At 49.5% G+C, this 12371-nt stretch overlaps 1 protein-coding gene across 5 annotated transcripts in view; it reads left to right on the forward strand.

The window, feature by feature from the left end:
• PCNT (pericentrin) overlaps nt 1–12371 on the forward strand; it is a 432670-nt gene that overhangs the window by 141125 nt on the left and 279174 nt on the right. For all 5 annotated transcript variants that reach the window (XM_075317440.1, XM_075317436.1, XM_075317438.1 and 2 more), the window contains 3 exons: nt 70–1830; nt 3559–3642; nt 3724–3873. In XM_075317440.1, the coding sequence (XP_075173555.1) occupies nt 70–1830; nt 3559–3642; nt 3724–3873 (1995 nt within the window). The remainder of the gene's footprint in view (nt 1–69; nt 1831–3558; nt 3643–3723; nt 3874–12371) is intronic.

Here is a 12371-nt window from a genome sequence, read left to right on the forward strand (position 1 = left end):
AATTTTAATACCCTCGCATAAACAATAACCCTTTACAAATTATTTGATGACCATTTTATTTTCCTACAGAAAACTAAACAAAATGAGAATCAGGTGGAAAAACTTGAACATTTGATGGAGGAGCAACAGTCAAGGCTTGAAGTCTTACAAGAAAAGCTGGAAAAGTCTGAAAATTCTGTGTCCCTTCTGCAACAAGAACTTTGTAGTAGGAATCAAGAATTCATGCAACCTAAACATGAGCTTTCCATTCAAGCAGAATTGGGGACCAGTCTCGGGAGTGACATTGGAGGTGGTGGAGATTCCACAAGTAAAGCCAATGAAATGGATACTGTCACGTTGGCTGCTCTCGTTGTAGATTTAAAAGACAGACTTGCAGAATCAGAAACTCTTCGGGAAAGTTTACTCACTAAGATTAAAGAACAAATGCTGGCATTCGAAATGGAAAGATCTTCCTGGGAACAAAAGCAAAATGAGACGGTCGCAGATCTTACTCTGAAACTGCAAGAAGCTGAGGAGATTGCAGCTCAAGACAAGCATGAGAAGGACCGTCTGAACAAAGAGCTTCGTGATCTTAAAAATAGCTTGAGATTAGAAGCTGAAAGCTGTGAAGCCATAAAACTGCAGCATGAGGGAGACGTACAGAAGTATGATATGAAGCTACGGAGCCTTGAAGAAGGTGAAACTAAGGAAAAGCGACTGTCAACCAGCACCTGGAAACTTCAGGACTCTGAAGACTATTCTCACGAGATAGCTGATCTAAAGATAACAAACCAAGACACAAGAGCTGATTTTAGACATGGGTTAGAAGATCTTAAGAAAAACCTGAGCCGGGTCAAAGCCAGAAAAGAACTTGAGAATTCAAAGGCGGTAGAACTTGACAAAGCGGAAGATGAAGTTGCTTCACTAGCGTTGACTTCACTGGACAAATACTTGATCCCAAATCAGTTGTTTGACCTGAATAATAGCCAAGAAGACTTTAGTGAACACAGTAAGTTTGAGCTTGATAGCGACTTTATACTGGAACAAAGTTTGAACTCTACCATGGAAGGAAATATTCACCTTCTTTCTTCTCCAATGCCCATTACTGGTGTCCTAGCAGGTGGTGCTACCTTGGGGACTCTTCTAGACCCAGAGTCTTTCGCTGTCTATCTTTCCAGCAATACTAAGCCTAGTGGATATGCTGAGATTAGCCCTTTGGTGGTAGAAGATTTGAGACAGAAATGCTCAACCTTAATGGAAAGGCTTCAGGACAAAGAAGAACAGTTACAGAAGAGTTCTGAGGCTCTTGCTGAAGCCTTACAGAGGTGGAGAGATGTGACAAACGAGCTTGCAGCTAATAAACTAGAAATGGAGAAAGTAATCAAGAAAGAGTGCTCTGAAGAAGAGCTGAGAATATTAGAGGAAATAAAGTCTGAGAGGGATGATCTAAGACAACGGGTAATGGACCAAGAACAACTCCTGAGGGAGGTCCAGGAGCAAAATACTATGAATGAGGAATATTTGTCCCATCTTGCAGAAGATAAAACTACCTTAGAAAATAGGCTGTCAGCAGTAGAAAAAGAGCTGGAAAGCAAAGTGGAGTTGTGTAAAAATCTGGAGATTAGCAATGATAATCTTGGCCAGAATTTGCAAAATTTAGAAATGGCCCGAGAGTGTGAACGTCAAGAATTTGATAATAAACTGAACTCCAAAGGTGTAGAACAACAACTCCTCCAAGAAGCTATAAGGGCGAAGGAAACTGAATTCTATCAGCGGGAGGAGGACCTGCATGAAGAAGTGTCCTTACTAAGGCAACAGAAGGAGCTTCTGGAGAACAAGCTGCGAGAAGAGGTTGGTAGAATTGTTACAATGTGCTTTTCCAGCTGTTCTAAACAATGGGGCCAATTCATCAAGGCTGGCATCTTATACACCAATTTGGATGCTCCAAATTATTCCATCTGCTGGGTGCCAGAAATGTACTTTAATGGGGGTGATACCATCTTCATGATCCTATTTCCAATATGCAGTAGGTGTAATAGTAAATACCCCCAATTTAGAAATGTAGTATAGTTCTCCTAATTGGCTATATCTCTTACCTCATGTGCAGGGCATTGCAGCTTAGATATCCATGGTTATGAGAACTCAGTGACCGTTGCTAGCGGTTGTAACCATGGATACCTAAGCTACTGTAATGTCCTGCACATGGGATACATATTGGGATAGGATCTTGGAGATGGGATTACCTGCTTAACTCATGAGGTCTGAAATTACAGACTTTGGGCTCGGTTTTTCAAAGCTTTTACTACAGAATTCTGTAGGGAAAAAAACTCTGAAAAGTGGAAATCTTTGGTGCATCGTCAGGCTGTACTAACATTTTGCGACTTTTGGTAGTCTCGCACCATTTTCGTCCAGCTCTGACAAAGCAGGTGGAGCTTGAACGGGGAAGTATGGGTGGCAACCCCTACACATGAGATTCGTGATGAGCGTGCCACAAATATTACTCCAGTAAGATTAGGTTGAGGTGCATGTCACTTTTCAGATGTGAGAGATTCGTTAGGAGGCGTGCCATCTAATCTGAGCACAGCATAATGTAGAGATGGAGACCCTGATTCCAGTGATGTCACTTACTGGCTGCTTGTTTGAGTTTTGATAAAATCACTGTTTTATGAGTGGAAGATTCACTGCTGCCATGTAGTCCTCCATTCATGAGCTTTATAACCCCGCCCTTTATACCGATTGGCAGCTTTCTGTATACACTGTGCATTGGTAGAAAGCTGCCAATCAGTGGTTTGGTCAGGATAATACAGAGCTCAACATTGAGAGAACAGCAATATCAGCTGCAGATAAAACACTGATTTTAACAATACTGCAGCAAGCTCTCCATAAGTGCTACATTGCTAGAATTGAGGTCTCTGCCCCCACATCATGCTGCTCAGTAGCAAAAACTCTTTTTAAGAAGGGATTGTCCAGTAGCAGAAAATGACTTTTAATAGCAGTCTGCCTATGTCTTGTTTCTGATATTGCTGGTCAGTAGTCGAATGGGCGTGAACTGCAGACACAGAACAGAACTGCTGTTCCTGAATATAAGGGTATGTGCGCACGTTGCTTTTTACCTGCTTTTTACCTCCTTTTTTGCTGCTTTTTCTTCTGCGCTGTTTAATGCCAAAATGGATGTGTTCTTCTATTCAAGCAAAGCCTATGGGAATTTGGGTTTCTTGTTCACACTATGTTGTTCAAAATGCTGCCTTTTTGAGGCAGAACTTTGGTCAAAAACTCAGCTTTTCAAAGTAGCAACATGTCAATTTTTGCCATTTGGGTTTTGCACTGCAAAGCTGAGTTTTTGACCAAAGTTCTGCCACAAAAAGGCAGCATTTTGAACAACCTAGTGTGAACAAGAAACCCAAATTCCCATAGACTTTGCTTGAATAGAAGAACACATCCATTTTGGCATTAAACAGCGCAGAAGAAAAAGCAGCAAAAAAGCAGGTAAAAAGCAGGTAAAAAGCAACGTGCGCACATACCCTAATGCAAACTTTTGTGTGTGAGAATACTGATGCTTTGCATTTTAATGCTCTTCAGGTGAATCAACTGAATGCGGAGTTTGTAAAAAGGATGGATGTTTCAGGAGACAGCTGGAGGGAGCAGATTGTGTCACTGAATCAGGTATTTGCTGCTGAGTAGTAATCACGACTCCGATTTCTTTTGTGCTAAACTATAAAGCTTTAATAACCTTGTCCTCTGCAGGCGCATGGCAATGAAATTGCCCTTCTGAAATCCAGTCATGAGCAAGATCTGCAAAAGGCAAATTCAGACCGGACCAGCGAGGAACAGAGAGCGGAGGAACGTATGCACCAGCTAGAGAAGGCACATAGTCTGGAGATGGAACAGACCCAGGTATGCCAGTCAAAGGGAACCGGGCACCAGGTTTTTCGATAAACTGCAGCCATTACCAGTATGCCTCTAAACACAGCATTCTAGAATACTGTATATAAGTGCCCAAGGCACTCACGCGCGGTGCGGTCCGGTGCGCTCCAATGGGCATCGTTGCACTTGATTCAAGAAAAAGACTGATGGCACATCCTAACTTTCTAATGTGAACAGGTGCAGACTGAATGAATATGAAACATAGTAACAAAAAGGAGACAGGTGCACTCTGTAGTGCTAAGATATATGGATCAATGAATATGGGAATATAGACACGCATTACTGCTATGAAAAACATGTAACAATTGAGATACTTGGCACACAAAAATGGCCAGTTTTATGTGAGCCCAACAGCCAATGGCAAGGCGACCTCATTTTTGTTGGGTCCATATCAAATTAATGCCTCTTTTGGGTTAATAAAAAAAAAAATCTGTTCAGCCTCAGGCGATTTTAATTCTCTATTTGCAGGTTCCTGTCCACCCAAAAAGTGTAGGGTTGTGTTGTGTATTTTTTTTTTTTTTTTGTTAAGCTAAAGAGGCATTAGTTTTGATAAGGATCCAATAAGAATGAGGTCCCCTTGCTGTTGGGCTCACCTAAAACGGGCCAGTTTTGTGCACTAAGTATCTCACTTTATACATGTTTCTTTGTCGCTCCATTGGGAGACCCAGACAATTGGGTGTATAGCTATTGCCTCTGGAGGCCACACAAAGTATTACACTTAAAAGTGTAAGGCCCCTCCCCTTCTGGCTATACACCCCCAGTGGGATCACTGGCTCACCAGTTTTGTGCTTTGTGCGAAGGAGGCAACACATCCACGCATAGCTCCACTTTTTAGTCAGCAGCAGCTGCTGACTATGTCGGATGGAAGAAAAGAGGACACATATAGTGTCCCCAGCATGCTCCCTTCTCACCCCACTGTGTCGGAGGTGTTTGTAAGGTTGAGGTACCCATTGCGGGTACGGCGGCAGGAGCCCACATGCTGATTCCTTCCCCATCCCTTTTTACAGGGCTCTGGGTGAAGTGGGATTTACCGGTCTCCAGGCACTGAGACCGTGCTCCATCTACAGCCCCTGGAGAAGATGCTGGATGGAGCGGAGTACATCAGGGACATGGCCCTGCTTCCTCAAGGTACTCTGTGTCCCCGTGCATTTGGCGCTCACACCGCAGCATGCTGGGTGTTGTAGTGCGCCGGGGGACATCAGCGCTGCGGCGCCTGTGCCATGGCCTCATTCAGCCTCGCTGAAGCAGGCTCATTTATGGGAACTGGTCGCGCCGGCCGCTGGGACTGCGGCGCGGCTGGCACTTGTAGTGCGCCGGGGACTTCAGCGCGGCCTGCGCTTTTACGGCGGCCGCGCTGATAACTAGAGTCCCCGGCTTTTGCGGCCTGCTTCCGTTCGTTCCCGCCCCCAGACCTGCCAGTCAGGAGAGGGGCGGGACGCTGGCCGCTTCCAGGAATCGGTCGCGCCGGCCGCTGGCAGCGGCGCGGCTGGCACTTGTGGTGCGCCGGGGACTTCAGCGCGGCCCGCGCTTTTACGGCGGCCGCGCTGTTAACTCGAGTCCCCGGCTTCTGGGCCTAGTCTCCCTTCGTTACCGCCCACAGCCCTGACAGTCAGGGTAGGGGCGTGACGCTGCATAGAGCAGCGCTGAGAGCTGGAGTATGTTTTGCATACTCCACCCCTCTCACTGTGTGCGCTGTGAATCCGGATTCCCGCACTTTCTCAGGCACGCCCACGGCTTCCTTCTCTACAAGGACGCTGGCAGCCATTAGTGCAGTTTCTGTACGATACAGAGACAAGTGTGGAAGACCCTGGCATTCTGATAGTCACACAATCGCTGTAACAGGCGTTAAGCAGCACCTGTGGTGCTAACCCCACTAGTGCAGAAGTGCACTTATAGATATGCTTGCACTATATACATTGCACTGTTTGGTCGCACGTTGTATATACCCTCCTGGATTAGGCGGAGGAGTTATCAGCATATTCTCTGTGTAAAACAAAAGTGCAGAACCACATGTTTTTCTATACAGCTGGTACAGCATGTACGGCTATACGGCCGGCAGGTCACATAGACTCCCATTATATGCACTAATGGCCAGGGGATGAGGACGGTGTCTGCAGTATTTACTGACAGTTTTTCTGAGACTATGGCTATGATACTAGAAGCCTAGCAGTCCGGACATGTCTCTCACAATATGGGCACTGTTGAATCACTGATCCATGGCCCCCCTCAGTGTGAATAACTAACAGCTCCGGGAATGTCACACGCATCCCAGAGTCACGGCTCTGCAAGGACGTCAGTCCCAGACAGCCTAAGGGGCTCGCTATCAGCGGCCTCGGTTTCTCAGGGTCCTAACAGAAGGACTCGCTGTGTAATGAGGCGGAAGTAGCGGCTCAGGATTCTAATCCTGAGACCGCTCTCAATCTGGATACACCTGATTGTGACGCCATAGTAAATAATCTTATAGCGTCCATCTATAGAATGTGGGTTATTTCTCACAGCTCCTCCAGTGGAGGAGTCAGCTTCACGTATTTTTCTGGACCACTCTGCCTTCAGAGAGGCAGTCCAGGAACACCACGCTTATCCAGATATGCGCTTCCCCAAACGGCTTAGGATACATGTTATCCCTGTCCCCTGACTTGGTCAAGGACTGGACCCAATGTCCCGAGCGGCATCCTCCAATCTCTAGGCTTGTAGCTAGATCCATAGTTGCAGTGGGAGATGGAACTGCAAAATCAAAGATGCTGCTGACAGACAGATGGATCTCTGGTCGAAAGCCATCTATGAGGCTGTCGGCGTTGGCTCCGGCATTCTCTCCCTTGGGGCACTCCAAGCTATGTCAGCTTGTCTTACACAGATTGATACGGTTACACGTACATCTGTGCCGCAGGTGCCATCCTTAACCTCTCAAATGTCTGCATTTGTTTCTTACGCGATTCAGGTTGTCCTGGACTCTGCGAACCGTGCGGCGGTAGCCTCCGCTACTCCGTGTTTTTAAGCAGAGCCTGGTCTACGCGTTAAGTGAATGGAAGGCAGATCTGCTTCCAAAAAAGGTTGCCTAACCAGTTGCCTTTTTCTGCTGACCGACTGTTTGGTGAGCGTTGGATGTAACCATTAAACAGTCCAGAGGTAAGGATTCATCCTTTCCTCAGCCCGGACACAACAAACCCCAACAGAGCAAGAGGCAGTCGGGGTTTTCGGCTTTTTCGAGGCTCGGGCAGGTCCCATTTTTTCCTCGTCCAATGTGGACTCAAAAGGATTAGAGGAGCTAAGATTCTTAGCGGGCTCAGTCTCGCCCAAAAAAGCGACAGTCTGAAAACCCGCTTCCAAGGCGGCTTCCTCATGACTTGCGGCCTCGGTCGGTAGCAGGCTCTCCCGCCTTGGCGATATTTAGCTGCCATAGGTCAATGACACCTCCCGGCCGGGCCGCTGCTCTTCTGCAAACAGGGTGCACTCTATAGGCAGAAAGAGTGATGTCCCCCGTTCCTCTTCAGGAACAAGGTCACGGTTTACCCCAAATTCTTTGCGGTACCTATAACAACGGGCCGTTCCGTCCCGTTCTGGATCTAAAAATGCTCAGCAAGCTCGTGGACACCAGGCGGTTCCGTATGGAATCCCTCCGCCATGTCATCGCCTCAAGGTCCCAAGGATATTTCCTAGCATCGTTAGGCATCAAGGATGCTTATCCACACGTGCCGATTGATCCAGAGCACTAGCGTTTCTACGCTTCGTTATAGGAAACGAACACCCTCTGTTCGTAGCTCTACCTTCCGGCTAGCGACAGTCCAACTGGTCTTCGCCAAGGTCAGGGCAGCAGTAGTCACAGTCCTGCACTCTCAGGGTCACTCTGTGGTCCCGTATTTAGATGATCTACTTGTCAAGGCACTCTCTTAGGAAACATGCCAACTCTGCCCGAACGTTGCGCTGGAGACTCTCTAGAGTTTTGGGTGGATCATCAACTTTTTAAAGTCAGATCCGACCCCGACCCTATCGATAACATATCTAGGCATAGAGTTTCTTACTCTCTCAGCGATAGTGAAGCTGCCGCTAGACAAACAGCATTCCTACGGGCTGCAAGCTCTTCTTTAAGAACCAGTCGCACACATTGAGACGCCTCATGCACTTCCTACGTAAGATGGTAGCAATGGAGGCAGTTCCTTTCGCGCAGTTTTACTGCGTCCACTACAATGGGACATTCTCCGCCAATGGGTCAAGGAGTCGACGTCCCTCAACAGAGTCGTCGTTCTTTCTCAGGCGGCCAAGGAATCTCTACGGTGGTGGCTTCTTCTCACCTCTTGGTCAAAAAGAAGGTCCTTTCTATCCCCGTCCTGGGCGATAGTTACGACAGACGCGAGTCTATCAGGGTGGGGAGCAGTTTTTCTCCACTACAGCGCTCAGGGTACGTGGACTCAGCAAGAGTCCACTCTTCAGATCAATGTTCTTGACACAGAGCAGTGTATCTTGCCCTACAAACCTTCCAACAGCAATTGGAAAGCAAGCATATCCGACTTCAGTCGGACAGCTCCACAGCGGTGGCATACATCAACCACCAAGGAAGAACGCGCAACCGGCAAGCCTTCCAGGAAGTCCGGCAGGTTTGATGTGGGTGGATGACACGGCATCCACCATATCCACAATTCACATCCCAAGTGTGGAAACTAGGAAGCTGACTTTCTCAGTCGCTGAGGTGTGGCCGAAAGAGTATGGTCTCCTCACCCGGACGGGTTCAGGAGATCTGGCGCCGCTGACAGAGGCCGGACGTCGATCTAATGGCGTCACGGCACAACAACAATGTGCCAGCTTCATGGCACGGTTTCACAATCATCGAGCTCTGGCGGCAAACGCCTTAGTTCAGCATTGGTCGCAGTTCCAGCTCCCTTAGGTGCCATCTCTAGCATTGTTGCCCAGAGTACTGCGCTAGATCAAGACCGACTGCGGCCGCGCCATCCTCGTCGCTACAAATTGGCCGAGGATGTTGTGGTACTCGGTTCTGTGGTGCCTCACGGTAGGCTAACCGGGGGCACTACCAGACCAATCAGACTGGCTGTCTCAAGGGCCATTCTTCCATTTGAATTCTACGGCTCTCAACCGGATGGTGTGGCATTGAGTCCTGGAACCTAGTGTCGTTAGGATTACCTCTGGACGTGGTTGCCACCATGAGACAGGCTAGCATACCAACGTCCGCCAAGATTGACCACAGGACGTGGAAGATGTTCTTATCTCGGTGCTCGGCGCAGGGTGTTTCTCCCTGGCCGGTTGCATCGTCTATGTTTCCTTCCTTCCTGCAATCTAGGTAGGAAAATGGGTTGTCGCTCAGTTCCCTTTAGGGACAAGTCTCAGCGCTATCTGTATTTTTTTCAGAAACGACGACTTCCTCAGGTACGCACGTTCCTACGGGGAGTTTGTCTTCTCAGCACTCCGTACAAGCGGCCGTTTGAGCCCTGAGATCTGAACAAGGTTCTAATTGCTCTCCAGATGCCGCCTTTCGAGCCTTTGAAGGATGTCTCCCTTCCCGTTTTTCACGGGAAGTGGCCTTCTACTAACGTTCTCGTCTCTTAGGAGAGTTTCCGAGCTAGCAACGCTCTTATACAAACTCTCTTCCTGGTCCTTCACCAGGACAGGGTAGTTCTGCGTCCGGTTCCGGAATTTCTCCCTAAGGTGGTATCCCATTTTCATATCAATCAGGATATCACCTCACCTTCTTTGTGTCCTCGTCCAGTCCATCAATTTCAGAAAGATTTGCATCTGTTGGTTCTGGTGAGAGCACTCAGGTTCTACTTCCCGCATGGCGCTCCTGCGCCACCCGGATGCACTCTTTGTCCTTGTCGCTGGTCGGCGTAAACAGTCGCAAGCTTCCAGATCCACCCTTGCTCGGGGGATCGAGGAACCAATTCTTGAAACCTACAGTTCTACTGGGCTTCTGGTTCTCTCAAGGCCGAAGGCCCATTCTACCAGAGCCGTGGGTGCATCCTGGGCATTACGGCACCAGGCTACGGCTCAGCAGGTGTGTCAGGCACCCACCTGGTCGAGTCTACTTACTTTTACCAAGCATTATCAGATGCATACCTACGCTTCGGCAGACGCCAGCCTAGGTAGATAAGTCATTCAGGCGGCGGTTGGCCACCTGTAGGAGAGGGCCGTTTGACGGCCCTATCATGAGGTATTCTTTTACCCACCCAGGGATTGCTTTTGGACATCCCAATTGTCTGGGTCTCCCAATGGAGCGACAAAGAAGAAGGGAATTTTGTTTACTTACCGTAAATTCCTTTTCTTCTAGCTCCAATTGGGAGACCCAGCACCCGCCCTGTTTTCTCGGGGTTTTTCTGTTTTTTCGGGTACACATGTTGTTCATGTGGTATGGTTCAGTTCTCCGATGTTTCCTCGGATTGAATTGGTCTTTAATCCAGTTATTGGCTTTCCTCCTTCTTGCTTTGGCACTAAAACTGGTGAGCCAGTGATCCCACTGGGGGTGTATAGCCAGAAGGGGAGGGGCCTTACACTTTTAAGTGTAATACTTTGTGTGGCCTCCAGAGGCAATAGCTATACACCCAATTGTCTGGGTCTCCCAATTGGAGCTAGAAGAAAAGGAATTTACGGTAAGTAAACAAAATTCCCTTCTTTCCATAGCAGTAATGCTTGTCTGTATTCCTGTATTCATTGTTCCACATATCTTAGCACTGCAGTGTGCAGCTGATCCTTGACCTGGCGCCTCCTCTCTGCTTGCGATCACCATCCTTTTTTCTTTGTCGCTCCAATTGGGAGACCCAGACAATTGGGTGTATAGCTTATGCCTCCAGAGGTCACACAAAGCATTACACTTAAAAGTGTAAACCCCTCCCCTCTGCCTATACACCCTCCCGTGCATCACGGGCTCCTCAGTTTTATTGCTTTGTGGAAGGAGGCACACATCCACGCAAGCTCCACATTTTAGTCAGCAGCAGCTGCTGACTATATCGGATGGAAGAAAAGTGGGCCCATACAGGGCCCCCAGCATGCTCCCTTCTCACCCCACTCGGGTCGGCGGTGCTGTTAAGGTTGAGGTACCCATTGTGGGTACATAGGCAGGAGCCACATGCTGTTTTCCTTCCCCATCCCTTAGGGCAGGGGTGGGGAACCTTTTTACTGCCGGGGGCCATTTGGAATTTTCTACCAACCTTCGGGGGCCGCACCAAATTATCAACTTGAAAACGACCAGGCTATATTTGGTTAAACAATTAATTAACTCACCCCTAATGTGGTGGCTGGAGCGGCTGTGATGTTCGGTGATATTGATCATTTTGTTTCTCACAACTGCATACATCACAGAAGACACTGGGGTGCATATACATCACAGGAGACACTGAGGCATATACATCACAGGAAACATTGAGGCATATACATCCCAGGACAGGCTGGGGCATATACATCACAGGAGGGGTGTATACATCACAGGAGATGCTAAGCATGGACAGCACTAGTGGCGGGCGCAGACAGCACTAGGCGGCAGCACAACGGACAGCGCTAGGCGGCACAACGGACAGCGCTAGGCGGCACAACGGACAGCGCTAGGCGGCACAACGGACAGCGCTAGGCGGCAGCACAGAGAGCGCTAGGCGGCAGCACAGAGAGCGCTAGGCGGCAGCACAGAGAGCGCTAGGCGGCAGCACAGAGAGCGCTAGGCGGCAGCACAGAGAGCGCTAGGCGGCAGCACAGAGAGCGCTAGGCGGCAGCACAGAGAGCGCTAGGCGGCAGCACAGAGAGCGCTAGGCGGCAGCACAGAGAGCGCTAGGCGGCAGCACAGAGCTCTAGGCGGCAGCACAGAGAGCACTAGGCGGCAGCACGGACAGAACTAGGTGGCGGCATAACGGACAGCACTAGGCGGCATAACGGACAGCACTAGGCGGCACAACGGACAGCACTAGGCGGCACAACGGACAGCACTAGGCGGCACAACGGACAGCACTAGGCGGCACAACGGACAGCACTAGGCGGCACAACGGACAGCACTAGGCGGCACAACGGACAGCACTAGGCGGCACAACGGACAGCACTAGGCGGCACAACGGACAGCACTAGGCGGCACAACGGACAGCACTAGGCGGCACAACGGACAGCACTAGGCGGCACAACGGACAGCACTAGGCGGCACAACGGACAGCACTAGGCGGCACAACGGACAGCACTAGGCGGCACAACGGACAGCACTAGGCGGCACAACGGACAGCACTAGGCGGCACAACGGACAGCACTAGGCGGCACAACGGACAGCACTAGGCGCCAGCACAGAGAGCGCTAGGTGGCAGCACAGGGAGAGCTAGGTGGCAGCACAGGGAGAGCTAGGTGGCAGCACAGGGAGAGCTAGGTGGCAGCACAGGGAGAGCTAGGTGGCAGCACAGGGAGAGCTAGGTGGCAGCACAGGGAGCACTAGGTGGCAGCACAGGGAGCACTAGATGGCAGCACAGGGAGCACTAGATGGCAGCACAGGGAGCACT

Source organism: Anomaloglossus baeobatrachus, chromosome 7 (assembly GCF_048569485.1).
Source record: "Anomaloglossus baeobatrachus isolate aAnoBae1 chromosome 7, aAnoBae1.hap1, whole genome shotgun sequence".
NCBI lineage: Eukaryota > Metazoa > Chordata > Amphibia > Anura > Aromobatidae > Anomaloglossus > Anomaloglossus baeobatrachus.